This window comes from Sorghum bicolor, chromosome 3, assembly GCF_000003195.3.
Source record: "Sorghum bicolor cultivar BTx623 chromosome 3, Sorghum_bicolor_NCBIv3, whole genome shotgun sequence".
Taxonomy (NCBI): Eukaryota; Viridiplantae; Streptophyta; class Magnoliopsida; order Poales; family Poaceae; genus Sorghum; species Sorghum bicolor.
The window spans coordinates 67,011,993-67,039,819 of record NC_012872.2 but is presented as its reverse complement, the minus strand read 5'-3'; the positions used below and the strand labels follow the sequence as shown (position 1 = coordinate 67,039,819).

At 44.2% G+C, this 27,827-nt stretch overlaps 3 protein-coding genes across 3 annotated transcripts; 1 reads left to right on the top strand and 2 right to left on the bottom strand.

Moving 5' to 3' along the window:
* On the top strand, positions 11,521-13,856 carry LOC8057777. Its single transcript, XM_002458693.2, has one exon. It carries the CDS (start codon positions 12,034-12,036, stop codon positions 13,585-13,587), a length of 1,554 nt encoding a protein of 517 aa, XP_002458738.2. The 5' UTR covers positions 11,521-12,033; the 3' UTR covers positions 13,588-13,856.
* On the bottom strand, positions 14,898-18,053 carry LOC8057776 (heat shock 70 kDa protein). Its single transcript, XM_002456566.2, has 2 exons — positions 17,711-18,053; positions 14,898-16,872 (listed from the first exon to the last, which is right to left on the bottom strand). The coding sequence occupies exons 1-2, from the start codon at positions 17,919-17,921 to the stop codon at positions 15,137-15,139; spliced, it is 1,947 nt and encodes a 648-aa protein (XP_002456611.1). The 5' UTR covers positions 17,922-18,053; the 3' UTR covers positions 14,898-15,136.
* Positions 20,574-27,827, bottom strand: LOC8057775 (HVA22-like protein k). The gene is made up of 8 exons (XM_002456565.2): positions 27,600-27,827; positions 26,157-26,215; positions 25,391-25,488; positions 24,647-24,698; positions 24,084-24,147; positions 23,307-23,402; positions 23,154-23,226; positions 20,574-20,992 (listed from the first exon to the last, which is right to left on the bottom strand). Exons 1-8 carry the CDS (start codon positions 27,630-27,632, stop codon positions 20,877-20,879), a joined length of 591 nt encoding a protein of 196 aa, XP_002456610.1. The 5' UTR covers positions 27,633-27,827; the 3' UTR covers positions 20,574-20,876.

The following is a 27,827-nucleotide window of genomic DNA, read 5'->3' as shown; positions in this document are numbered from 1 at the left end:
ACGTTCAGATACTACAGTAGGGGAGCTCATCTCAAACCAGAACCCTATCAGATCGAAAGGGTGTGGTTATTGTACACCATTATTGCAGCCTAGGATAGGAATAGCCAGTATCAGATTCAGAAGCTGTTCTGATATGCAGCACCTGAATGATGCGGATTGTAGCAAAGCAAGCACGATGGCGCCCTGAAATGGGAGGTGCTGTGCAAACGAATCTCCTTTTCTCTCCCTCCTCCTCCATGGACACAACTGTGCAACGTCCACCCCAATAATTCACGTATAAAAAAACTATGGTGAAAGATGGAGCGTGATGGCAACAAGACTTGTTGGCTGGCCGTTCGTTTCCAATTTGGAAGTACGTGCGTTTCAGTGTCACCTTTTCCTCCCGCCAAATCGTGTGGCATTTTAGCTCCACCCTCCTCGTTTGTTCTCAAGCGTGCTGTGTGCCTGCTACTGCTAGGCTGCTATCGATATATACTAGTAGTCCTTATGCAGCATGATTGGGATATACTCTATTCTTTTGGGAGGAAATAAAAAAGAAAAGGGCTATACATGGGATCGGGTCACATGGAATCTGATGCTGCTCGCGTCAACCGAGCCCACGGTATCTGAAAAACATCGCGGCAACGGCAATTGGCAAAGATTGGTCAGTGTAAGTGACGTTGTCTTTCGTGCTGCACACACCGGCGCTCTGAAACCGTTCCAAATGCTGACAAACCGCAAGTGTGCAGCTGCCATCTGCACTGAAACAAACAAAACTGAAAACCTATCGCTAGTCTAGGCGTCTTCCACCAGATCTGCACCGAAGGGAGCGCAGAAAAACATGGGGGGCAGACCACGGCGCCCCGCTCGTATCCGGGGGAGATCGCTTCTGAAGCTTCCATGCAGCTTGCAGCAGGACACATCACGCTCGCACTGCACAGCTAGCGCTCGGTGCGCCTTGCTTGCCCCCCCTCTACTCGATCTACTCGCCAAGGGCAGGCAGGCACTGACAAATCCTGAAATCCACCGCCACCACCAACAATAATGGAGCGAGGCTGTCACTATAATACTCGCCTCGCCAACAGAGATCGCGCGGCGAAAGTTCAGCGACGAAGAAAAGAACAGGTGCGGTCGCAGCGGGGGCCGCCGGCCGGGGAGCCAGCGATTTGCTCGCGCTTTCGCTTTCGCTTTCGCACTGCCTGCGCGCGCCGCTTTTCGGCAAACATATATTTTGGGTTTGGTTGGAGGCGTGTGTAGCTCAGTGGGGGCTGAAAAACCATGGGCAATTCTGCAATTGTGTGTGCGGCTGAAATGGAGAGAAAGCGTCTCGATCGTGCACCAGTAGTCGCCTTTGTTTCTTGGGCAAGCACAACACAGGGCGAGCACGGATGATTCTTTGGCAGTTGCGTGTCGAGACGAGGGACTCGCGATCGCCGATCGCTTGAGAGGAGAGCTGGCCGGCTGGTTGTTCGTTGGTGGCTCGACACGTTCAAGCGGGTGCCACTCGCCACCAGTTTGGCCTTCGGCTTTCTCCGCTTCATCTGAGAGCAGCGTGCCGTCCACTCGCACGGAGCCAAGAATCTCGAGGCATGCCGCTGTAAACAAGAGCAAGGTGACAATTTTGTATGGGCGATCGAGCTCCTGCTCCGTTTTCTACTGCTGACTGCCGCCCGAGTCTTAGACACCAATTCGAGCCATTACCGAGTACTTTACACATCGGCAACGTGGTAAGCACTCGGACAAAGTCGTAGAGACTCCGATCCCCTCGCTTAGATCCGCCGTTCTCCGATATTCACGGCCTGTTTGGCAAGGTTTTTCTCCAGCTTCGACTCTAATCTCTAGAGGAATTCTGTCAAATATTTTTCTAAAAAAACTGTGTTTAAGTAAACAAACACCCCCTCAGTTTGCAGTTGTTAATGAGTAGTAGTATTGACTACGTACAACGCTATTTCGTGCTACGTCTGTACAAGACAAGTTGTTCACAAACCTGTAAATGACTTAATTTTAAAGGGTTATTTTACATCCACATCCGTCAAAATGATAATTATCTTTTAATAAACAGTGAAAAGTCACAAGAATCGGTTTTAACCCTTAACTAATTAATTTCTCTTATAATATATTATCATTTGCTAAGGGATCAATACCACCTCAAAAGCACTTTGAATATAAACCAATTGGTGTTATATTTATATGTAAATGACTAATCGTTGGTCAAAGTTTGTAAAAATTAAGTTTTTAGTTTCCTTGTATAAAATACACCTGCGATTTGTGATGGAGGGGTTACTATATTACTATATATCTGCAAGCTATTGTATTATTTATTATTGTATATATAAAAATAATTTATATGGGCAAACCAGCTAGCAACCAGGATGTTGCGCAACTGTTGCCACGCTGTTAGTGGTGGTCCTCTCTTTTTTTTTTTGCTCCTGTTCAACATGATAATTACTGTTTAAGGCAGTAGTGGTTGTTTGTTTCCATGCAGTATCAGTGGAGTGGAGGCATGATTTTCCCCTTGGCAGTTACTCCCTCCACCTCAATTTGAAATTGTGTGCTGCTTTAGTTTTATCTTAATAAATCGAACTGTCTAGCTATAATAAAATTTATAAAAAATATATTCATATCTACATAATCAGTAAATACACAATCAAAATATATTTCATGCGGTATGTAATAGGATATTTTAGATGTTTGTTTATTTTTCTATAAACTTACTTAGAGTTAGAGAAGTTTGATTTAGAAAAAAGACAAAAAAAGATTTACAATATCTAATAGGTGGAGTAGTAAAAGAACATGCCTCCAACCACTACACTGGACTCCTATAAGGGTAGACTGAGGTCGATTATTTCTAAGCCAGAGCATCCATAATGCGGTCAATTATGAGCTTAAAATAATGCTAACAACCTGCGTGGGTGATGACCTCATTCACAGTACTTCTCCCAATCCTGATTGAACGAGCAAAAACTCGAAAAGGACCATCAAATCTCATTTGTTCAAGTTAGTGTTCTTAGTCTTTTTTAGCCATGATAATTGAGAAGACTAAAACGATCCAGCCATATCGTCACACTCAAGGACTAATAATTCACTAAACTTGAGATGACATGTGTAATATTTTAAGAAGGTGCATGATTCTTAATTAGCCCTCCACAGAAAACAAAAAACATCAGAGAACAAATGCCGTCATTATTCAGTAGAAATTAATACTAGCAAGTGACTGGGTACCAAGCAAATTCGAAGTGATCATTTCATGACGTGACACCGGTTTCTATCTTACTGTGACACTGATTTCTATCTTACCTAGTAAGATGTACTCCTTCTATCCCAAAATAAGTGTCGTTATACAAAAGATTAACAATGTTTGTATATCTTCAAAATATAATAAAAATATATTAATTAATTAATTTAATGACAAATATTATGTATCATAAATATTAATAAGCTTTTATATATATTTAGTTAAAGTTAGAAACGTTTGAACTCTTGAGGAGTGAGAATAACGTTTATTTTAGGATGGAAGGAGTACACATCAATCTTTGTATGTTTGGAATGGAACACGTCGCCATCCAATCCAAGTGTCATGTTTGCCATCATGTCCCAGTTAATCCACCGCTAATCGAGATGATAAACAAGCGCGTCCTTGGAAACTTAGGAGACCAGTAATGTAACCCAAAGTGGCATAAGTTAATACTTGTGTTGTTGCACGCTGGTTCAAGGCCCCACCACTGCCATTTTTTTCTACCTACTCCCATGATAAGAGAGGAGGGCGATAGGTGGCTTTAGCTTTTCTCTGCTTGATAAATAAATCAGTAACGTGCAGCGCTGGCTAAAGAGATAAGAGGAGGACCATACCGGGGACAACTCAAAGCTGAACGCTTCTCTCCCACAGCCACACTGTTTTCACACTTTGTTGTATATATATGGGTGTATATGCTTGACGTTGATAGGTCTCACATCTCAACGATCGAGCAATAGGGCATAGTATCGTTAATTTTCTTTTCCTTATTTGAAAGATGGCTTATATTGTACTATAGTTTTCTGGCTGTGAATCTTTACTTTGGATGCAGTCTAGGAGCTATATATACGGCATGTTTGAATCAGCTAGAAAATATATTTTATGAAGACGAGCTAAAACATGTCGCTCATCCAAACAGGCCATACTATTGTGCACTAATAGTTATCCAGCATAATTCTAAAAATAATAATAATAATAATCCAACAATCTTTAGATATTGTAATATTTTGTCACTATTCAACATTTTTTATTATATATATAGGCCTTGTTTAGTTCCAAAACTTTTGGCAAAATATGAATAGTACCAATTTTGTTTGTATTTGACAAATATTGTCCAATCATGGACTAACTAGGCTCAAAAGATTCATCTCGTCAATTTCGATCAAACTGTGTAATTAGTTTTTATTTTCGTCTATATTTAATACTTCATGCATACATCTAAAGATTCGATGTGACGGAAAATCTGAAAAGTTTTGCAAAATTTTTTGGGAAGTAAACAAGGCCATAGTCATAAGTCATATCTTTATAAATCTGCAAGTGATAGGTCCGTAGTTGACGCTCAAACCAGCTCCATCTATGGGCTTTGCACATACGGAGTAGGTTGCAATGTAAACATGGCCACTGATCACATGAAACACAAATGTCCTTATCATGGACTGAATAATTGCCTCATCACGAAACCTTATCGAATCCAGGAATATGGTTATAGTACACAATTATTGCAGGACACTGCTACTACTACAGAATCAACATCACCGCCAACTCAAAAACTCTTATCACTATCGATTTCACATGTAGAGGGTGAAGCTCATTTTCATTAGCCTCGATTTCAAACCAATGGTAAAGACCAATTCTTTTATAAAAAATTACCCGATAGCTTCACCAAAATGATTCTGAATTTCAAGAATTTTAGAATTTATCTTTTTTCTTTCTTTCCAAAAGATGCGTCTAGAGATGATTCACGTTGTTAGTGTCTCTAATTAGTAATACGAAAGATTGCTGGTCCAAATTTATTATGTTTGACTCATATTTTGAAATGCAGGGAGTAGCATTTACCATATTTGGGCATTTTTACTCTTCTAGCTTCAACATTGTAACCTCTCGTTTGCATATATCATCATTTATTCGCCTGGTGTTCAGACCACAAGCTCTGCCAGAAGCTGTTTGGACATACAAATTTCTATTCTGTCGCTGCTTTGAAAATCGAATCAGACGCGGACAAATTATAAGTGCAGCTTGCCAAAAAAAACTGAAAGCCTGTCATCGCCTTGCCCTGGCATCAGGCCTTATTTAGTTCATGAAAGAAAAGTTTTTAAGGTACGGTAACATATTTATAAGTATTATAATTAATATTCAATTATAGATTAATTAAGTTTAAAAGATTCATTTTATAAAATATATAAAAACTATATAATAATTTTTTTATCTATAATTATTAATTAATGTTCTATACATGTGCCAAATATTTGATGAGATAAGATAAAAATTCTTTAGATGAGGACTAAAGAAGGCCTCACTCGTACCAGATATTGCAATTGGGCACTTAGAAAACAAAGCATGCCGGGTCAGAGAGATACACACATGTGGGCGCCACGCACGTATCCGGGGAGCTCCTATTCAGCTGCAGTACACATCACGGTCGCACTGCCGCTCGGTGCCCTGCATCAGCATCTGCAGGCATGCATCCCAGGCAGTGACAAAAAAATCATTCCCAATGACGCAATAAACAGCGTCTTGTTGGTTTAGGCCTTGTTTAGTTCTTAAAAAATTTTACAAAATTTTTCAGATTTTCTGTCACATCAAATTTTTAGACACATGCATGAAGTATTAAATATAGACGGAAATAAAAACTAATTGCACAGTTTGGTCGGAATTGACGAGACGAATCTTTTGAGTCTAGTTAGTACATAATTATACATTTGTCAAATACAAACGAAAGTGGTACTATTCTTATTTTGCAAAAAAATTTGGAACTAAACAAGGCCTAGCAAAAAAAATACTAAATGGCTGGTAGATTCAACTGATAAGCTAAAGCAAAAAGGTTGGACTATGACTCTGTTCACTTATCTTATAAGCTATATTTTTTTGTCAACCAACAATATTTTTCTCTCATAATAAATCAACAAACAATATTTTCAATTATAGCTTTTCAGCGAAAAACCATAGCTAAAAGTATTGTTTTTGATTTATTATTAGAGAAAAACATTGCTTGCTGACACAAAAAATGTACGGCTTCTAAGGCCTTGTTTAGTTCCAAAATTCTTTTAGAAAATGAGCACTTTTGTTTATATGTGATAAATATTGTCTAATTATAGATTAACTAGGCTCAAAAGATTCATCTCACGAATTACAGGTAAACTGTTTAATTAATTTTTGTTTTCGTCTATATTTAATACTTTATGCATGTATCTAAAGATTCGATGTGATAAAGAATTTTAAAAAATTTTAGGTTTTGGTGAGAAACTAAACAAGGCCTAAAGATATACTACTACTGTATACTTTGTCTTGGCAACAGAGCGAGGTGGGGGCGATAGAGTCTGAAGAAAAGAGTCTGGAGAAAAAAAAAAACACGCGGCCGCGCACTCCGCTGTCCTCGTCTGGTTGCCGCCGGACTTGCCTTCGTCGTGCGGCGACCGGCGATCTGTTTGGACACTGGAGAGCAGGAACGAGAACGAGCTGCTGTGTTGGCGCATCGGACATGGGAGCCGGAGCCCGGAGGGGAGACTATTGCTGCTTTTCCCTTTCTCTTTTTGTGCTTGGGCGCTTTTCCGGCAATCATTTTGGCTTTTTATGGGCATACGGCTGGCATGACATGTGTGAATTTTTCCATGTCGCCGTGTGTGATTCATTCTCGCCCTGGTTCGTCTTTTTTTTTTTTTTGTCATTCGATGAATTGTCTCGCCATTTCACGTGTGGCGATCTTGCTAGCCCAAATGCGTCTTTGCTTCTGCGTCTTGAGTCTATAGAATGATTTTCTTCGCGTGTAGTAGAGAGGAGCAAGCCAAGAAGAGAGCATTATTTTGTTTTAAAAAATGTTCCGTGTTGAAGCGAGCATACAGTTTCTTCACCGAGTGCTCATGAGTCATGGGCATTATAAGCTATGTTAGCTTTTCAGTTGAAAAAACATGCGCAGTTTCTTCCGTCACGTTCGTCATGGGCGAGCAAAGGTTCATCTGAACTAGACTGCGAGCACCAATATAATCCACCATGTTCGTCTGCTGACTGCTTGATCTAGTATATACTCCGACCAACCAAAAGTCATCTAGCGCAACAAGACTTCCACGTTGTCCTCGCTGTAGCACATGCTAAATTACCGTCGGTGCTAGTACGTGGTGGTGGTAATAAGTTTCCTTGCATCGTCACTGGCCGGGCGGAGGTAACTTTTCTCTTCTAGTGCTTAGAAAAGCATGCCTCCAATCCAACAACTGGATCAGAGAGACGACCTAGATGGCTACGCGGCGATATTCTTTTCTACAAGTGCCAGCATATATAATACCCTCAATAATTATGAGCGAAAAACAATACTAGCTGTTTCATCAAAGGAATTAGCTACATGGAGGGAGAAAGTGTTTTGAATATATACTATCGTAGTCCTAGGCATGATAATTGAGCTGACTGCTTGCGATGTAGCCCCGGTCGCACGATAAGCCATCCAATCATATTGTGGCACATAGGAGCTAATAATTCACCCAACTTTTTTGATAGCAAATAATTCACACAACTTTGAGAACGACTACCACACGGATGAAAGGAACAGAGACCAGTACAGAAGGAAGGCTTGCTACGTTATTCCTATAGTCCTATTCACCAAGAAAAATAATCTTATAGGCGTGATAAATTTCCTATATTTTTTGTGGTACAATCTACACATTAACTTGATACAGATGTTTGTATTTTTATGGATTTATCTTAGAATTTAATGTTGTTGTTCTTTTAGTTATAGATGACGTGTTCACTAATATCGAGACATCTATGGTGGATTAATGAACCTCAAGATCCGTTGGTTGGCCTCGGTCATTAAGGGATGCTCATGGAGGTTGTGTGTGTATGTTCATATGAGCGAGTGTGTCTATATATACGAATGTAAATGTCTGTACTATGATTCAAAAAAGACATCCAATATCCTTTGTGCTTTCTCCTCCCTTTGTTTGTGTTTCATCAAGCATTAGACATGTTCTTTTGTGTACCTAGCTCAACAATGTATTACCTCCACCCATCTCTAGCGATCTTTCTACTGATGGATGTCTTACCACCTCGTTCCACTGACTCATTCACGCTGTATTTGGCATGGCTCTAAATGGCTCCATCACCTTGCTATATCGTGCGGAGGAGCTGGTGAAGCACAAAATAGTAGCTTCACTGAATTCAAGTTCATTTTGATATGAGAGAAAAATGGCTTATTATTGCAGTGCATGGAGGAGGCAGAAGCGGAGCCACTGAAGCTCTACTGTCGAGAATCATAAGTCTTCCACCATCCCCACCCCCACCTCCACACACACCAACCCGATCAACCAACAACAATTGTCCATTCTTGTTGTCCACTTGTCGTGCCTGGCTGGTCAAATGTCCTCCAAATTTTTCTATAAAAACCTGTGTGGTCAACATCCTTCTTGGCAATGCCACCTCCCCTAATCAATTAGGAATAATCCTTCAATTGAGAACATTGTCAATTTTAAGCACACAATCTATATCTACAGGAAGAGTGCAGATACATAATAGAAATAGTTAACTATAAACCTCAAGAAAACTTCATATGGTCAGTGCCAATGCGCCTTGGTAAGCACCTATTATTATTTTTAAGCCAGGATTTGGAATGGAAACCATCGCCATCCAAGTGCCATGGTTGTGAGATAAAAACAAAGGGTGCTTATTATATTGAATCTTATTGGGAGAGCGACAACGAGATCCGACGAAGTACCATACTTTAATTGTCTTGTTGGCTAGGTCAAGGCTCACCAGGTTGTATACTGCATGCATTGCCAATTTGCTATTCTTGGTGTACCAACCACCATGATAAGAGCGGAGAAGGCAGGCGATAGGTTGCTTTAGTTTTTTTTTCTCGGTTTGATAAAGAAACCAACTGCAAATGCCAACTGACAAGTCAAATATGAACGCTTCCTTTTGGTACACTATTTTCAATCTTAGGCACGAGTATGTGACTAAAAGAGACTCGACAATCGAGCAACATTTTTTTCCCTTTGTTATTTTATTTTACGTTTACATAAGATGGTTTCCTTTTATATATAGCTGAATGATGGTTTGAAACATACTACCTGTTTAGATCCTTGGACTAAAATTTAGTCATGGGTTACTACCGAAACCTTGGGCTGTGATGCACATGAAACTATGAGCCTATCATGCACTTATATATAATACTAAAGCGGGGTCATGATAAGTGATTATCCTAGCTGGGTCCGTCATGGGGTTTTGTCGATATGAGAATCTAGTTTTGTTGTCACCATCCCCGTGTCTGGAAGTAACACACGGCGTGGTCCGCACCAAAGAATCGAAACGCTGGCTGGTCAGCGGGCGCCGGGCGGTGAGGTTGAAAACAGGGACACCCGGACACGACACGAACACGATGGATCACTGAGTATCGCTAGTTGCTGCGAGACCGGTCACAATTCCTTCGTGGATCTCTCATGGTCTAAAATTCTGGATGCCTAAACTTTCCGTTCGAGTCAAGAAAAAAAAATTATAGACCAATTTCTGTTACAGTATATCTTTTTTTTTCTCCGGTTAAGAGAAATACCCAGCAAAGAGGTGCAGAAACGGTTTAGACACGTGCCTAAAACACACAGTTGAGAAGGACATATTTCCACCGACCCTGCTGCTAACGAGTGCAGGCAACGGAAATGCGTGTGTGCGTCGGGATTCCAGAAAAGACGTGCCGTCGCTCGCAGCGCCGATTCCACATGATCCGATCGAGGGCGCGCCTGCCGGGTAGACGAACGAGATAGGAGCACGCAGCTTGGCCACGGCCAGAGCCAGACGGCCACCGCGGCAGACCGCCAGAAAGTGACGGCCTGACGGGCCGCGACTGGAATCACACGCATAGCTTTTGCTCAAAGCCCTCAAAGCGACGCGAGGGCAGGCAGCGGGAGACCAGTATCGCGCGCCTGGCCCACGAAATAGAAGCTGAGGGAAAGGAGAGGAGCACAGCGCCGGTGCGGAGGGCCAAGCCAGCCACAGAGCCACTCGCACCGTGTCGTTCCCCAAAAAAAAAAAAAAAAACCCACACGAACGGGGGCGAACGGCGACGCAATCTTTGCTTCTCTCTGTCTGCCCCCTCCGTAAACCTGGTTGAGATGCAAACTAAACCCACACCAATCTAAAACATATATATATATATATATGAAAGTCAAATCCAAACCAAATTAGATCATGACTTCAATCATCCACACCAAACCAAACCACTTATACGCTAGACCTATTAAAATATATTTCTAACCCACTATTTCACCGGCGCCTCGTGCTATTGTTTATATTTAGCCATAAACAAAAGCAAAAAATAAATAGATAGAATAAAAAATCATTGTAAACTCTATAATTTACAGCCAAACCAGTTCAGCCCACTTTAATAGAGCTCAAACCAAACTGGCCCAACAGCCTTTTCAGCATGTTTCAATCAAAACCAATACAGGCCAAAAGTAAAACCAAACAAAAAAAACTCGGTTTTAACCCAAACCATTGTCAGGTTTAGCCTGGGTCGCGCGTGCGTTCTGGGCTCTGCTCGGTGACGCCGTACTCCGGCTCCGGGTCCGGTCCTCCTCCTATATCGATATTACATAGTCCACTGGATTCATCAGTCGAGATCAAGAGGTGACTGGAACTGCTCTACCCCTCCATATTTTTTAGCGAAATAGTTTCAGCTCTACATACTTAAGTTTGAGGAAAAAGAATAAAGTTATAAGAACAACTAAAGAGATACTCTATAAACTTTAGTTTTTTTTAAAACTGCTATACAATGGAGTTTGTAGATCAGAGTTGGTGTAGACGAATCGAAGGGCAAAAGGAGGTGGATAATGCTACTCGCTTTTGGAAATTCCGTCCGGATGTGACGGTGAAATTCGCTCTCCCAACCGGGAATTTCTGGCGTCTTCGCTTATGCGTTCCGCCGGAAGAAAACAGTGGACAAGTCGTGCCAGTTTGATACCAGTACCATGGACAAATGTAAGAACTATGTCCGTGGCCAAAAAAGAGAAAGATAGATAGCTTGCTGACGCTATCGAGTCATCCCGTGTCATTGACAGTGTTATGACTTATTTATAGCACTTATATATATTATCTGCTAGCATCCAGGCTGTTTGATCCACCGATTTTTCCAAAAAATTTAAAAAAAAAGACAAAACGGGCGGACGGCACAGGCGCACGGCCCGGCCTGCCTTGGAGTTGGAGACCGCGTGGCGTGCGTGTGCGGTGTGCCCTAACGCCGTGGCCGTCAAAACGGACGGCGCCTGGGCTGCCCGGTCCTATCCGGTGGAGGGCTCTTCCACGCCGCGTCCCAGAGAGGCCATTAAAATCGGCCGCCCCCGGCAACCATCCCTTCCCCTTTCCCAACCTCCCATCCCATCCCCCCATCCCAACCCCCTCATGTCGTCGCCTTCCTCCCCGCGCTCTTGCCCCCGCATCTGCTCGCTCCCCCACCAGCACCACGCGCTCGCATTAACGGCGAAGGCTCATCTCTGATTATGGAGGTAACAGTCGTCTAGCACACCGCACCGCCGGGCGTCCCTCTCTGTTGTCGTTCCCAGTTTAGAGGAGAGTTTTTGTTTCGGTTCCTTCGTTCCACCCAGCGCCGCGGCATTCTGTGGGTCGTGTGGATTTGATTTGGCCGGGGGAAGGAGGCTGGTCAAAGATTTGTGGTGGAATTGATGGTGGGGTTCATGGAATGGGTGCATGACTGGTTGCTGTGGGACGCCTTCTTGGAGTGCGGAGGGATCATGAGGCCACCGATTAGATAGCGGCTGGGGAGCGAGGGACCACCGGAGGCGGAGGCCGCCGTTAGCACCCACACCACCCCGCGGCGCGTGTCCGCAGCCATGGGGGAAGACCTCGTCACCACCCTGTCCATGGAGAACGGCGGCGGCGGCGGCGGCCACCACGGCCCCTGCACGCTCCTCTCCATGGACCCGTCGGGCCACCTCTCCGCGCCGGACGACCGCGCCGTCGGCGTCATGGTGCAGGCCCTCATCGGAGGGGCCGTCGGCGTCGGCGCCCGCGCCCACGCCGTGTCGCCCTCCGGCGCGCCTCCGCCCGACATCAACCAGCCCTGGCAGACGGACCTCTGCGACATGCTGGACGTCGGCCTCGGCCCGCAGGTCTACAGCGCCGAGGCAGTACTCAGCTGCGCTCCCAAGGCCGGGAACCGGAAGGCCGCCAAGCGCGGGGACACCATCTGGGGCGCCTGGTTCTTCTTCACCTTCTATTTCAAGCCCCTGCTGTCCGACAAGTGCAAGGACAAGGTCGTCCGGGACAACAGCGGCGTCTCCGGGTTCGACAAGTCGGACCTCCGCCTTGACATGTTCCTGGTGCAGCACGACATGGAGAACATGTACATGTGGGTGTTCAAGGAGCGCCCGGAGAATGCTCTGGGGAAGATGCAGCTCAGGAGCTACATGAACGGGCACTCCAGGCCTGGGGAGCCGCAGTTTCCATTCAGTGTCGACAGGGGATTTGTGCGGTCGCACAGGATGCAGCGTAAGCACTACCGGGGGCTGTCAAACCCGCAATGTATTCATGGGATCGAGGTGGTCAGGTCACCAAATCTTGCGGGGCTCACTGAGGCAGACCTTAGGAGGTGGGCAGAGCTTACAGGGAGGGAGCTCAATTTCATCATCCCGCAGGAAGCCAGTGATTTTGGGACATGGAGGACCATTACAAACTCAGAGCTTGAGCTTGAGAAGCCACACCCTGTCATGAAGAGCAATGGTACCCAGAACCCAAAGAAAGCAGGCTTGAATTTGTCATCACCGTCCAATCATTCAGGCGAAGATGGTATGGATCTCTCCCCAGTTAGCAGCAAGCGTAGGAAGGAATTATCCCCACAAGCCATGGATGAGGAAGTATTCTTCCCACTGAATTCTTGCCCTCAGAAGACACAACAAGATGTGGAGATGCATTCACCAGCGCAACCTGCATGGCTCCATGAGTTTGCTGGGGTGATGAAAAATGCTTGTGGGCCAGTGACTGCTGCCAAGTCTATCTATGAGGATGACCAGGGCTACTTAATAATGGTCAGCTTGCCGTTTGTTGATCAGCAGAGGGTGAAGGTTTCGTGGAGGAACACTCTGACTCATGGCATTGTGAAGATCGTTTGTGTTAGTACTGCTAGGATGCAACATATAAGGAGACATGGTAGGATGTTCATGCTTGCCGATCCTTCCCCCGAGCACTGCCCTCCTGGGGATTTCATTCGTGAAATACCTCTAGCTACTCGTATCCCTGAAGATGCTAAGCTGGAGGCATGTTTTGATGAGGCTGCCTCCGTGCTTGAGATCATGGTCCCAAAACGAGGAAATGAACCTGAAGAGCATGAAGTTAGGGTCTCTCTGCGACCCCCTCACTTTGGAGCTAATGATCTACTTTTGACCTAAGCTGAGTAAGGTCTCTGCACCATGTTCCGTCTTGTTTGTAACCCCAGATTAATGCCAAATGTAGCTGAGAATCAAGGTTTCAGTATGCTTGTTCTCTGCCAAATGTTTTCAGTACCTGTGCCATACTAAGTCTCTTCAGCAACAAAGACTTTGGCTGAAGACTAGTTTGTTCTAGCTTTTGTGTTATGGGTGTCTTTTTAACCCTCATGTTTAGATTTTGTACTAAGTTCAATTAAAGAAAATAATATTCTGAGTTGTCACTTGTTTGATTGTTGGATTGTGATTATCTGTTTGTACCAGTTTCTTGTCTCTACCATCCAAAATTTACACTGTATTGCTTGATTCGCTTCAGTTATGATGACTTATGAAGGGAAAAACAACAGGGGATTGAATATTTCATCAAACACCTCAGACACAGGTGTTCCTTTTTTTTGTAAGCAGAGAAACAAGTAACGGAGAAGAGAGATAGTGGTGCTCTGTTCCTTTTTTGTAAGCAGAGAAATAAGTCGTAGCAGAGAAGAGAGATTGCGATGCTGAGTGAGCAAGAACATACTTCTTATTTATACAGGTTGCAGAGATGAATGCATCTAGCCAACTGATAGTGAGCCTGCAACTCAAAGCTTGTGCATACTTGAATCAGCTGTAACGTTTCCAATGTGAGCTGCAAACGGGTATTGTTCTTGAAGCATTTCTCAGGTGCAACTACATAACCCAGATAAATGTGAAATGAGCTGATGATTGTAGCCTTGTTCTACAGTTGTGGTGGCATCCTCTGAGTTTATTACTTAGTTCTTGTATCTTGGATTCTGATTATAGTACCAATTTATGTCATCCGAATTTTATACTGCTATTTGCCGTAAAGACTGATCCAAAGTAGGCCATTTAAGTTTTTTTAGATATTTTTTTATTATATGTGTATAATAAAAACTTAACCTATACTATGTAGGTGCCCTATAGGCGTTCAAAACGAACTGAGACGAGGCTCTGCTGCTCTTCGCTCCAGATGAGTTCTGCTGGATTCACGCTGGTGTGAATTTTTCACCAAACATCGACAGGGTCACAGGCCATCCCTTTGAAAACAAAGATAAAACAGTAACACATCACAGGCCATCATTTGAAAACAATCATATCGTCTTTCAATCAAGAAGCACTCAATTTTAAACCAATGACAGTACATACAGCGAGGTAAACTCAGATCGTTCTTGGGATCCAGAAACCAAATCGCAAACACTGCAGCATTGCGTTTCTCCTATGCAAATATTCGTAAAATATGACTGAACTCGTAGCTCCTCAGCACTTGATTCTCTTCGTACAGTTTGTGCAGATGAATCTCATTAGTATGGCAAGAAAACAAATGTTCAACACGAAAGGCAACGATATGAACAACTCATAGGCTGATCAACACATGATTTAAGAAAACAAATTAGAAGCGAAAACTTATTCTGATAAGTTTTATCACAGTACTGCAACACCACGTCTAACCATGTCACGAAGAACCTTCAGAGTTCAGATGTACTTCACCAAACCAAACCTCGGACACTAAAACAACTTAATCGACCTCCTCGATCTTAGGACCAGCACCGCTCCCACCAGACGGGGCGTCCTCATCCATGCCAGCAGCATCGCCCATGCCCGCGCCAGCGCCCTGGTACATCTTCGCGATGATGGGGTTGCAGATCCCCTCAAGCTCCTTCATCTTGTCTTCAAACTCGTCCACCTCAGCCAGCTGGTTGCTGTCCAGCCAGCTGATGGCACTATCGACGGCGTCCTCAATCTTCTTCTTGTCCTCTGCCGGGAGCTTGGAGGCGATCTTGTCATCCTTGATGGTGTTCCTCATGTTGTAGGCGTAGTTCTCGAGCGTGTTCTTGGCGTCCACCTTCTTCTTGACCTCCTCGTCCTCAGCCTTGTACTTCTCAGCCTCCTGCACCATCTTCTCAATCTCCTCCTTGCTAAGCCTGCCCTTGTCGTTGGTGATCGTGATCTTGTTCTTCTGGCCGGTGGTCTTGTCCTCGGCAGAGACGTTGAGGATGCCGTTGGCGTCGATGTCGAAGGTGACCGTGATCTGAGGCACGCCGCGGGGAGCAGGAGGGATGCCCGAGAGCTCGAACTTGCCGAGGAGGTTGTTGTCCTTGGTCCTCGCGCGCTCACCCTCGTACACCTGGATCAGGACGCCCGGCTGGTTGTCGGAGTACGTGGAGAAGACCTGCTCCTTCTTGGTCGGGATGGTGGTGTTCCTCGGGATGAGCACCGTCATGACACCACCTGCAGTCTCCAGACCGAGTGACAGTGGCGTGACGTCGAGCAGGAGCAGGTCTTGCACCTTCTCGTTGCCCTCGCCGCTGAGGATGGCGGCCTGGACAGCCGCGCCGTAGGCCACGGCCTCGTCGGGGTTGATGCTCTTGCACAGCTCTTTGCCGTTGAAGAAGTCCTGCAGCAGCTGCTGCACCTTGGGGATGCGGGTGGAGCCACCGACGAGCACGACGTCGTGCACGCTGCTCTTGTCCATCTTGGCGTCGCGCAGACACTTCTCCACAGGTTCCATGCACTTGCGGAACAGGTCCATGTTGAGCTCCTCGAAGCGAGCCCTGGTGATCGTGGAGTAGAAGTCGATGCCCTCGAACAGGGAGTCGATCTCGATGGTCGTCTGGGCGGTCGATGACAGCGTGCGCTTGGCGCGCTCGCACGCCGTGCGCAGCCGGCGCAGTGCACGGGGGTTGCCGCTGAGGTCCTTCTTGTGCTTGCGCTTGAACTCTTGGACGAAGTGGTTCACCATGCGATTGTCGAAGTCCTCGCCTCCAAGGTGAGTGTCACCCGCAGTGGCCTTCACCTCGAAGATGCCCTCCTCGATGGTGAGCAGCGACACATCAAACGTGCCACCGCCAAGGTCGAAGATGAGCACGTTCTTCTCGCCAGCACTGGTGGCCTTCTTGTCAAGACCGTAGGCAATAGCAGCGGCAGTGGGCTCGTTGATGATACGCATCACATTGAGGCCCGCAATGACACCGGCGTCCTTGGTGGCCTGCCTCTGCGAGTCGTTGAAGTAGGCCGGCACGGTCACCACTGCGTTCTTGATCGTAGAGCCGAGGTAGGCTTCAGCAATCTCCCTCATCTTGATGAGCACCATGGAGGAGATCTCTTCAGCAGCGAACTGCTTCTCCTCACCCTTGTAGTTGACTACAATCATGGGCTTGTCACCAGGGCCTGGGATGACCTTGAATGGCCACAGCTTCATGTCACTCTGAACTGAAGGGTCAGAGAACCTCCTGCCGATCAACCGCTTGGCATCTGCATTACAGTGGAATCAGCAAGATTGTGTAAGTACAAGTGGCCAGCATTAGGGATAAGGCATCGAGCAAGATCTCTTCTAATTAGTTCAACTTATTGTGGACAACTGGACATGGTTGTAACAGAAAACAGGGGACAGCTACAACATTGTAAAAACAAGCATCGCAATATGCCATTACCATTTTACCGCGTTTCTCAGATACGAAGGTACTAACAAAAGGCAAGCAGAGCAACAAAAAAAATTTATAGCAAGGGAACTCTTTATTCTTCATTTTGTCACAACAAACGAGCAGGACAAAATACTGTCTGTTACTTATTTCTTCAGGCAACAATAATTTACAACAAGGACACATCATCTTAATTTCGCCACAACAAACGAGCATGGATAAACATCAAAATTACGTCAATTATACAATATTTATTTCTTCAGTCATCAACAATTTAACAGCATGCAAACAAGAACAGATTAAGATTATCTAATTTTGACAAATAATAAGCTCTGCAAACGAAATAGTATTCACCAATAGTATCGCTATACTATCACCTGAAACCCTATCGCGAATTTAACAGCAAACTTCTGAATCTAAGTGCCCTATAATAGCAACAGGTGCTTAAATAAGCACAACTAAGCACCAAATTACACGTTTGTCAAATTTTTGTGCAAGTCCTATCTTCGTACTACCATGTTCCTATTTTTGTTGCTACAAAGCGCCGTAATCAATCAGCAAAGAGAGATAACGATTTTCAGAGTTTAATCTGTACATCCAGTTAAACCATCTCTAAGCATTCAGAGAAACGTGACACCAACAAAAAGGCAGAGGGAGGAGTGAGCGCGTACCGAAGACGGTGTTGGTGGGATTCATGGCGACCTGGTTCTTGGCGGCGTCGCCGATGAGCCGCTCGGTGTCGGTGAAGGCGACATAGGACGGCGTGGTGCGGTTGCCCTGGTCGTTGGCGATGATCTCCACCCGGTCGTGCTGCCACACGCCGACGCACGAGTAGGTGGTGCCGAGATCGATCCCGATCGCCGGACCCTCGCTCTTCGCCATTGCCACCAGAGAATCGCTCTCTCGAATGAAAGAAGGGATCCAAAGCTAGTCGCGGAACTCGAGATCTGAAGAAAAACGGAGAGAATTTGGATCGCTTGCTTTGCCTTTGCAACGATAGCTGGGGAAAGGAGGAGGCAGGGCGTGGGGTTTTATCGGGGGGTGACGTGGTTTCGAGAACGTTCGAGCGCGGCGGAGACCCGGCCGTTGGATTCAGATCGGAGGGGCGTTCGAGAAGGGTCTGGAGGGGCGGTTCGGAAGACGGGCTAGGGGCGTGACAAGTGGGCACACGTCGGTGAACAACCCATGGCTGGGACGCTGGCCACTGGGGCCCGGAGAGACTCCGGTCTTCGGTCGCGTGATGGAATCACCTACTAGTCTGGTGTCTTCCACTGTGTTCTAGTCGATGGCTTGATGGCGGTTCGGCGGTCGGGCGGTATGACGCAGGTTTATCACGGAAACTCTGCTAGGCTGCCCCCACACAGCACAGTAGCACACCTGCTGTCATCTCACCATATCACACGATAATCTATGTTATTATATTTCTTCTGTCTCTGAAAGAGTATTTATACTTAGGTTTTATTTAGGGCTTGTTTAGAGCATGTTTGCTGGTCTAAAAAGTTATATTTGAAAATACTATTCGTTTATTTATTATGAAAGAAAAACATTATTAGCTAGTAGAAAAGGTACGGCTTATAAAACAAGCGAATAGACTCATAGTTTGTTTTGGGTTGTCACATTGAGGCGTCGCACGAGAGATTCGGATACTAATAAACTGTGTGACGAATTTATCAAACTTAATTAATCCATAATCAATACATGGGATTACTCTAACCTCTCCTGAACCAGCTGCAATGTTCCTTCAGGGATGGAAGTAGTAAGCATCAAGTACTCTGTCCATTTATCTCTATCGTTTTAGCCTTTGTCACAATAACTAAGGACAGAGCAAAAACATTCACTTTACATTTAATCATTTTAGGCTGAGCGCACATGAAGAATCACATACAAAGAACAATCAATGAGCAATAAAAAGATAATAAATACAGACAATTGGTAGCCAATAAGAAGTAAATGGACAATAAATATAGGTAAGTCCTAAACTAATATGAAGGAGATTTTTAAATAAATTTTTTTTATTTAGACGAAGAAGATAAATAAATAAAAAGAGTATATTGCAGTTATGTGGACAATATTAATATACAAGTAGTAGTTATGCATCAATTTAAGCTTCACTCTTTATAGCATTCTTGGCTATAAAAAGAGACTACGTAGATTGCAGAAATGTGCACAGTTTTATTGCAGTCATTGTACAAACCATTTGGCAAGGCTCTGGTGTTTTAAAATAAAGCACTCTTGGCTAGCGAAGTGACGAGATGTTTTTTTTCCCTTGGCACGTATTTCATCATTAAGTAAAGAATAAAAGTTTTGTTACACCGCCGTTGGACACCCCTAAACAGGCTCGCATGTGGTTGTAATTACATATAAGTAGATATCAGTCGCGACTAGAAAGGGAAACCAACTCAAACTACACGGGACTGAGTCTAAGGCCCCCAAGTGCCGGTAACCCGCCGCAATCTACATGGTGACCTCCTCGATAAGAATCTTGAGCAGCTGCGGGACTGACCTTACGTCCCATTGAAAGTTCTTGCATTTCATTCCTTCCATAATGTCCACCCAACAAGGAAGAACAAGGAATCAAAACCACGACGAATTGGTTTGGGTTAGCGTCTTCTAGAGTTTGTCCACCACACCATGATGTTACTCTCCCTCATCCCAAAATAATTGTCTTTTACACTTTCCGAGAAATAGCTTTATCTAAATATATTAAAAAATATTAATTGTTATGGTACATAATTAGTATCATTGAAAAGATATTTAAATCTAGTGTTTAAGGAATTTATTTGGACATACAAATAATGCACACATTTTCTACAAACAGAGTCAAATTTGTGGTACGGAAACCAATAAATAATAGTTAATTTGGGATAGAAAGAGTACATATGAAAAATATATTTTGTATTTTTTTTAAAAAAAAATATGGTAAATGTTAATATTTTCCTTTTTTTGATAATAATGCTGATACTTTTCTCTATAACCTAGTACAATCTAAAATAGCTTGACTCAAGATAACTTAAAACCAAACAAAAGGAAAACATCGTTGCTTATGCTAAAATGTTATGAGAGAAAAATATTTTTCGTTCAATGAAAAGTATTGCTAAAGTAGTGCCACAAAATAAGACATTGCTATTTATTGCAATATGTCTTTTTTTTAGTTGGTAGGAAAACTATGAGATGATTCAGCATGTTGTATATGCAAGGGAAGCCACCTTCCCTAAGGCCTAATTTAGAAACTTCAATCCATCGGGGTTCCAAACTTTTCCCTAGGTGGGTAATCCGTAATTACCATCTTAGTTCTTAGTGAGGGATTTTCCAGCCCTGGATTTTGCTTCCATTGCTTCCATAAGAGAAGGGCAAACGGATGTTCGAGGCAGCCGCCTTCCCAACAGAGGTAGGTTTTGTTTGGTTTGAAAAATGGAACAAGTTGATCTATCATTACATCATTCTTCATCATTCTAACGAGGAAAGAAGCCACCAAATTTGAAGGATGAATTGTGATGCACCACTGATGTACACGATCAAGCATGCACAAGTAGATGTTCCAAAGCATGCTAACCACAACGAACTCATGCTTTATAAAGATTGTTCATCGCAGGATTCAAATTGCTCAAACGTGAAAGGTGACAACACAACGGGTGCTACAAATTTGTCCAGCACCCATTTTAGTTGCTATATGGATATCTACCTAAAGCTAAAACATTATCTCTAGATTTGGCCTTTCAGGAACAGTCGTATTCACAATCCAGACAAGCTGGGTGACCTCAACGAACGATTTTGAAGCATATCCAACCAGATCGTATTTGCTGCATCGAGATCATGAGCAGAGATAGAAAGTTCAGCTTAAGTTTCAGTTCCTGACACACCAGTTTCTTCCGTCACAGTTGTATTTGGACCTTCAATTCTATTAGCCGCTTGTGTTTCTTCAGGTTGGTCGAGGCCATTTACAATGTAGTTTGCTGTCACAAACAAAAGCAGCATAAACTGATTTTCCTTCAAATCTAGATATTCTGAAGTCACAAAGCACGATAGGGACTAGGAGGCAGAGGGGATAGGATGAGAAATGCTATGTGCAGAGAATGTGCATATAAAGTCATGTTGAGGGCACAGGCAAAAATAACAGAACACCATGCAAGCATTTGAGCCACAGAAAAAATCAATCTTAACATGTTGTGATCCAAACTGTGACTAGATCTTTATTATTTATGGTCTAAACCCAACTTTAGAAATTATTTTACTTCGTTTTCTGAGCAGTTAGTGTTCGATATATGTATATCTAGGGGGTTAATTGTATATTGCTTACTTGTAACTCAAGTCATTATTGACTATATAATCAAAGCCACCCAACCCAAGGGGTATGAGGTGTTTGCCTTAATTCTGCATGGTATCAAGCTACTAGGGTTTATACCCTCCCGATCCCTACCCTTCCGCTGCCCTAACCCCCTGGCCACCTCCACCGCCGCCGTGCCCTAGGGCGCCGCTGCTCCACCAGCCGCCGCCTCCCTCAGGCCGCCGTTTTTTTTCCCCCAGCCGCCGTCTCTCTCAGGCCGCCGCTCCACCTCCCACCATGTCTACCTCTTCTGCAACCTCTGCTGCAACCTCCGGCACCCAGGGTGCCGACCTCTCCTCCTCTCTCGGATCTGGTGAAGGCGCCCCCATCATCGCGCCCCCCTACGCCGCCGTCAACGTGAAGCACCATGTTCCCATCACGTTGGAGTTGGCTCACCCCAACTACAACAAGTGGGCTGCCTTCTTCACCTCCCTCTGCGGCAAGTTCTACCTCGGCGGCCACGTTGACGGCTCTCTGGCACCTGCTCCCACCGATGCATCGTGGGTTGCTGCAGACTGCGCTGTTCGTGGATGGATCTACGGATCTGTCGCTGACGACGTCCTCGACCTCGCCATGGCTCCCGAGCAGACGACTCGTGACCTATGGGTCGCGATCGCGGATCTGTTCCAGGCCAACAAGGCGCCACGTGCTGTCTTCCTTGCAGAAGAGTTCCATTCAATGACACAGGGCGACCTCTCCATCGACCAGTTCTGTCAACGCATGAAGCAGACCGCTGATTCCCTCCGTGACGTCGGCCACACCATCCTCGACTCCCAGCTCGTGCTGAACCTTCTGCGTGGTCTCAACCCACGCTACTCCAGCACTGCCGACGACATTGTAAACAAGGACGTGCTGCCGTCCTTTGCTGCTGCTCGCAACATGCTCGTCCTCAAGGAGCTTCGCCTCGCCAACGAGTCCAAGGTGCAGACTGGTACTGCTCTGCTTGCAGGCCCTCCGTCGTCGTCTACCTGCACCAATGCATCCTGCCGCTCCTCCAACTCTGGTTCTCCCGCTGCCCCTCCTCAGCAGCGTGCGGGGAACTCAGGTTCTGGAGGGGGCACCCTTACGCAAGGTCTGCATATTGGCACTGGTCCTGTTCGCTCTCTCACGGCGTACTCTGATGCGGACTGGGCTGGCTGTCCTGACTCCCGGCGCTCCACGTCAGGCTACTGTGTCTTCCTCGGTGACACGCTGGTGTCTTGGTCTTCCAAACGGCAGACCACTGTCTCCCGCTCTAGTGCCGAAGCGGAGTACCGAGCGGTTGCTCATGCAGTCGCCGAGTGCTGTTGGCTGCGCCAACTTCTTCAGGAGCTCCATCTGCCTCTACAGTCGGCTACAGTTGTCTTCTGTGACAACGTTAGCGCTGTATATATGACAGCTAACCCTGTTCATCATCGCCGGACCAAACATATTGAGATTGACATTCACTTCGTCCGAGAGAAGGTGGCTCTTGGCGAAATACGGGTCCTCCATGTACCGTCGTCTCATCAGTTCGCTGACATCATGACTAAGGGTCTTCCTGTACAGTTGTTCAGTGATTTTAGGTCCAGTCTGTGCGTCCGTGAATCTCCCGCTTCGACTGCGGGGGAGTGTTAGATATATGTATATCTAGGGGGTTAATTGTATATTGCTTACTTTTAACTCAAGTCATTATTGACTATATAATCAAAGCCACCCAACCCAAGGGGTATGAGGTGTTTGCCTTAATTCTGCAGTTAGTCTATTGTCTGTGCATGCATGATGTTTTAGTTTGTTGTACTGTATTATACAGGGTGTTCCCAGTTGTATACCTGTTGTAGTGCCTCTGATGGCCATGTTCTCTATAAAACGAATTTCATCTTCATGGCTGCTCACAAACTTCGTCTGGTTTTGTACAATATTACTTTCATCAGTATATATCCATGAACTACAATGTCTATGAGATGCACAGTGAACACACTTACAAGTTCCTTTGACAGAATATTCAGAAACCTATCAATTTTTGCTTGATGTTTCAGGAAAAATGGGCGCAGGTGTCTTTTGTATACATGCTTTGATCCCTGAAAGCAAAGGACACGAATTCAATCAAAACATTTATCAAAGGTACAGCAAGAACATAATAGTTAAATTTTTTGTCCAAAAGGCAGCATGTGTCTTGTCACAAGAAAACATGGATATGATGTTTAAAAGAAGCCAAGAGTATGTACTTCATAAGCAACAGAAAGGAAACTATAATTAAAGCTGATGGAAAGTTCTTGACAAACTCCCACTACACGAGAACTGGACTGGTTTATGGGTCAGAGCAACAGAGCTCATGGAAGTAGAAAATGGGAAATTCAAAGAACAAGTGTCACTAATATCATGCATTTGAACCAGTGGCGGAGCCTAGTGGCAGCCAAACTGGGCTCCCCCCCCCCCCCCCCTTGCTGTGTGAATTTTTTCAATACATGCATGTACTTTACCAAAGCATCTGCATGTTACCATGCATGTAATAAGGATCAAAGTGCACCTTTCTCTCTTCACATTAGTTTCATATATTCCTAGTCTTAGCAATTCTAAAGCTCTTTTTAGTACACTTTGACTATTTGTTCACGTAAATTGCCCCCCCCCCCCCCCCCCGGGTTCTAGTTCACCCTCCGCCACTGATTTGAACTAAAGCCATATCACAGAGTGGTAAAATGGTAAAGTTGAACAGTATATGAAATTTAGACGAAGGGATGGAAGGGACAAGGGAAACTTACACTGTTTGAAGGGAACTGGAGCCACACAAGGATAGCAAACTTCACATGATAATAGAGTGGAACACTGGAGAGCAGCAGCAGACACATGTTCAAATAGTTTCTAAGGTAGGATCAAAAATACTTCACTGATGCCAAACGAATAGCACAAAAAGAAGGCACGTTGTTTATGGCAAATGTAAAATGAAAATAATCAAGTGCATACACAATGTTATGAAATAAGAATGCCATGAAGGCAAACAGAATGATACTTTGTCAAATGTAAAACACAAAACAAAATAAAAAATGTAGCAAGTTACTGAAATATTTTAAGCAAAAATGTAGCAAGTTACTGAAATATTTTCTTAAAAGAAACAGACTCTCAATGCATCATTTCCTAAAAAATAATTCTAGCCAGAAGAGATAATATCGAGAGTACATGGAGTCTAATAATGCAAGGCTGCAGAACAAAATGTTACAACCAGTGCTCAATGATTATTGGCAATGCTATTCATGGTCATAACAAAAAAACAAGAAATAGTTCTTCAATTAACATGTCACACTTCAATAACGTAAGATATTCATACCTTGATAGAAGTTTATCTGCAAACACTTCAGCGATGCTAAAAGATCCATATGCTGCAAAAACATTTTGGAAAGGAGCTATGGTTCAGATATCAATGCAATATAAGCAACAAGCAATGGGAAACAAAATGCAGATATTTTTATATTTGACACTTGGCTACACTAAAATTTCTCATTATTAAGGACCTGGTTGAATGCAAAATATTTTGGAATTTTCAGAATGGTTTTGCTAAAAGAATTTGGTTTTAATAACCATAAGGTGTTTGGATATAATAAATAAATAAATTTAGTAAACGTAGCCTTTTTAGTTTTTTAGAATTTAAGAAACTTGAACCTGGGCCTCTTTTTTCTAAACTGTGATATTGCATAGCCCTGGTTTCTAAAATTGTAGTTTATGAACACCATGGTTTTCCCCTTTTCTAGGAACTATGACACCCAAACAGGATCCAGATCTATAACTCGTTAAATCAAGAGAAGGCAAGTTTGTGCCCATGCAATATTAGCTAAAGACTATTTATGACTGGGAAAAAAACAGTGGGTACTAAAACCATGGTACTAAATCCAGAATATTACTTGAATATCAAATACGACCAGCTCAATAACGCCATAAATGACAGCAACATATGCGCAGCTTTGCTGCATAATGCTAAAAGTAGCAAAAGTTTGTACAGAATTTTCATCAATATACTAAAATATGTTGATTAGCTAATATTGAAAAATACTAAAAAATTCATCTCGTTACAGACCTGCCCAATACAAAAGCAACCGCTCTTTCTCTTTCTCATCCTTCTTCTCTATAGCTCTGAAAGTGGAGTACATGGGTAGACCGATCCCCACAGCACAACTGCAGCAGCATGAGGTGAGAATAAAAAACCGTGAATTAGCTCTGAAATGATGGTAGCACAATTTTGAAAAGGAAAGCCGAAATAATGTATATTTTAGAAATTATTACATTAAATAAGACAACCAAGCAATTTAACATGAAAATGCCATGCCTAATAGCAGACAAAAATGTTCTAGTTACAGAAGATGCCCAGATCACATAGATTGAAGTTGCAGCAATTGACTATTGCTAGCATAACCTGTTTGAAGAAAAATATAAACCTGATAAACTACAAGGAATGGACATCTGTATGGCCATTGGACAGTTTATTATTGGCACAGAATAAGCTATCAACCTTTTCTGGTATCATACCTTGTACCAATACCAAAGGGCTGGACAAAAAGCTCGTTAAGCTGGCTTGATGGCTCGTTTCAAAAGTGCTCGGATTGAACTCGTTTTTCTTTTTTAAAATGAAAATAACTTGATTTTGAATAACTTTCAACCTCGACTCGGCTCGTTAAGCTCGGTTTGAAGTTGGGTCTCAAACAATTCAGGAGACTATGATAAATAAGATTATGCCAATTTCGAAGAAAGCTCGAAAAAAGAAGTGCAGTTGACTTGTTATCCACCCGAGTACCGACTTCTAGGGAGCACAACACAGAGATAAACATATCACAATATCCAAGTACCTGGCTGTACGGATGACTACGTTAGAGCTTAGCGGTGCCAATAAGAGCCGCAAACCAACCTGCGAATACAGTTTTAACACAAGTCACAAATAACATTTATGTCGCAACGAATATTTTTGGAAATTGTGAATTCTATGAAGAATATATCCTGAAATCTTTAGAAAAGCTAAGTATCAACACAATCCACGGCTCAGGAATTTGAATATTCGAGTGTCCATATTCAGATGCACTGAGAGCACTTGAATTCCATGGATCAACCATTAAATTTTGGACCATAGGATAAAAGGAACCAGCAAAATGAAGAATGTTTCGTAAATAAGCAAATACCATGGTGCTAGTGGAGCAATATACTCTTGGCATGTGACTGGTGTTACAAATTTGCTACACAAAGGGTATTTTAAATTCAGTTCATGTACACTCTTGAAAGGCATCAAATCCAAAACAAAACTGAACAGATTGAAACACAAAAGTCATTATCCATTCAGTCAGCTTTGGAGTATGTAACCAGGTGGGTTCATATCAGATATCACAAATAAGCTCACATGATGATTGACAAATGGATTAATACTTGAAACTCATATTTTTCCCCCTAATGGGCCAGCCATTTTCACTAATATAATAATGATTTTCTAACCATATTGACAAAATACACCGCAAGGTCAATGGTGGTTACAAGACTGTCCCAGTTCTCACAATAATCAATTCAGCCCTTCAGTGATGGGGAAGAAGTTAAATTTCAGGGCACGATGGCTAGGATTCCCTCATTCCCTGGGAAAGGCAACCATACTTGGCTCAACCCCCACGGCAGCTTCATAACCACCGAATAGAAACACCTTGTTTTGTTGCACGATCTGCCACAGCCCTTCGGTACACAACATTCAGCCGCGCCCAACCCCAATCTGCACATTCGTCCCCCTACCCAAACCCAGCTGACAGAAACCACACCACCTAATGGGCCAGACATTTTCACTAATATAATACTGATTTTCTAACCATATAGACAAAATACACTGCGCGATCAATGGCGGTTACAGGACAGTCCCAGTCCTCACAATAATCAATTCAGATCTTTAGTGACGGGGAAGAAGGTAAATTTCGGGGCACAATCACAATGGCTAGGATTCCCTCATTCCCTGGGAAAGGCAACCATACTTGGCTCAACCCGCACGGCAGCTTCATAACCACCCAACAGAAACTCCCTGTTTTGTTCCACGATCTGCCACAGCCCTTAAGTACAGAACATTCAGCCACGCCCAACCCCAATCTGCACATTCGTCCCCCTACCCAAACCCAGCTGACAGAAACCATAGATGGTTAATAAATTAGCATAGGTACACGACAACGACACCCCGGTCACTCCGGTGAACGAGCGGGAGCCAGATCGCTCGAGAGGCACGGTCGATCCAGGTTTCCGCGGGAAAGCGGAACGGGAAGGGCGCGTACCTCGCCGGAGATGGCGGGGGCGAGGAGAGCCATGGGTCGCCGCGGAGGAGGTGGAGGCGGGCAAACAAGTCGGTGCACGAAACCCGGCGCCGCAGCGGCTCCCTGGAGGGCGGAGGGCGAGGATTCCGCCGCGGTTTGGGCTCCGTGCGGCAGAAGGGAGGGGGGAGGCGGCAGTTAACGCGACGGCTGGAACCTGAAAGCTAGGGAGGATGGGCTATTTACGACTCG

Excerpts from the sequence above, each read along its gene's own strand:
- LOC8057777 (XM_002458693.2), top strand. The coding sequence starts at position 12,034 with ATGGGGGAAGACCTCGTCACCACCCTGTCCATGGAGAACGGCGGCGGC.
- LOC8057776 (XM_002456566.2), bottom strand. The coding sequence starts at position 17,921 with ATGGCGAAGAGCGAGGGTCCGGCGATCGGGATCGATCTCGGCACCACC. Across the intron at positions 16,873-17,710 it reads TCCCACCAACACCGTCTTCG|ATGCCAAGCGGTTGATCGGC; the intron begins GTACGCGCTCAC and ends ACTGTAATGCAG.
- LOC8057775 (XM_002456565.2), bottom strand. The coding sequence starts at position 27,632 with ATGGCTCTCCTCGCCCCCGCCATCTCCGGCGAG. Across the intron at positions 25,489-26,156 it reads GTAGTCATCCGTACAGCCAG|TTGTGCTGTGGGGATCGGTC; the intron begins GTACTTGGATAT and ends ATGCTGCTGCAG. Across the intron at positions 24,699-25,390 it reads GTTGCTTTTGTATTGGGCAG|CATATGGATCTTTTAGCATC; the intron begins GTCTGTAACGAG and ends ATGTTTTTGCAG.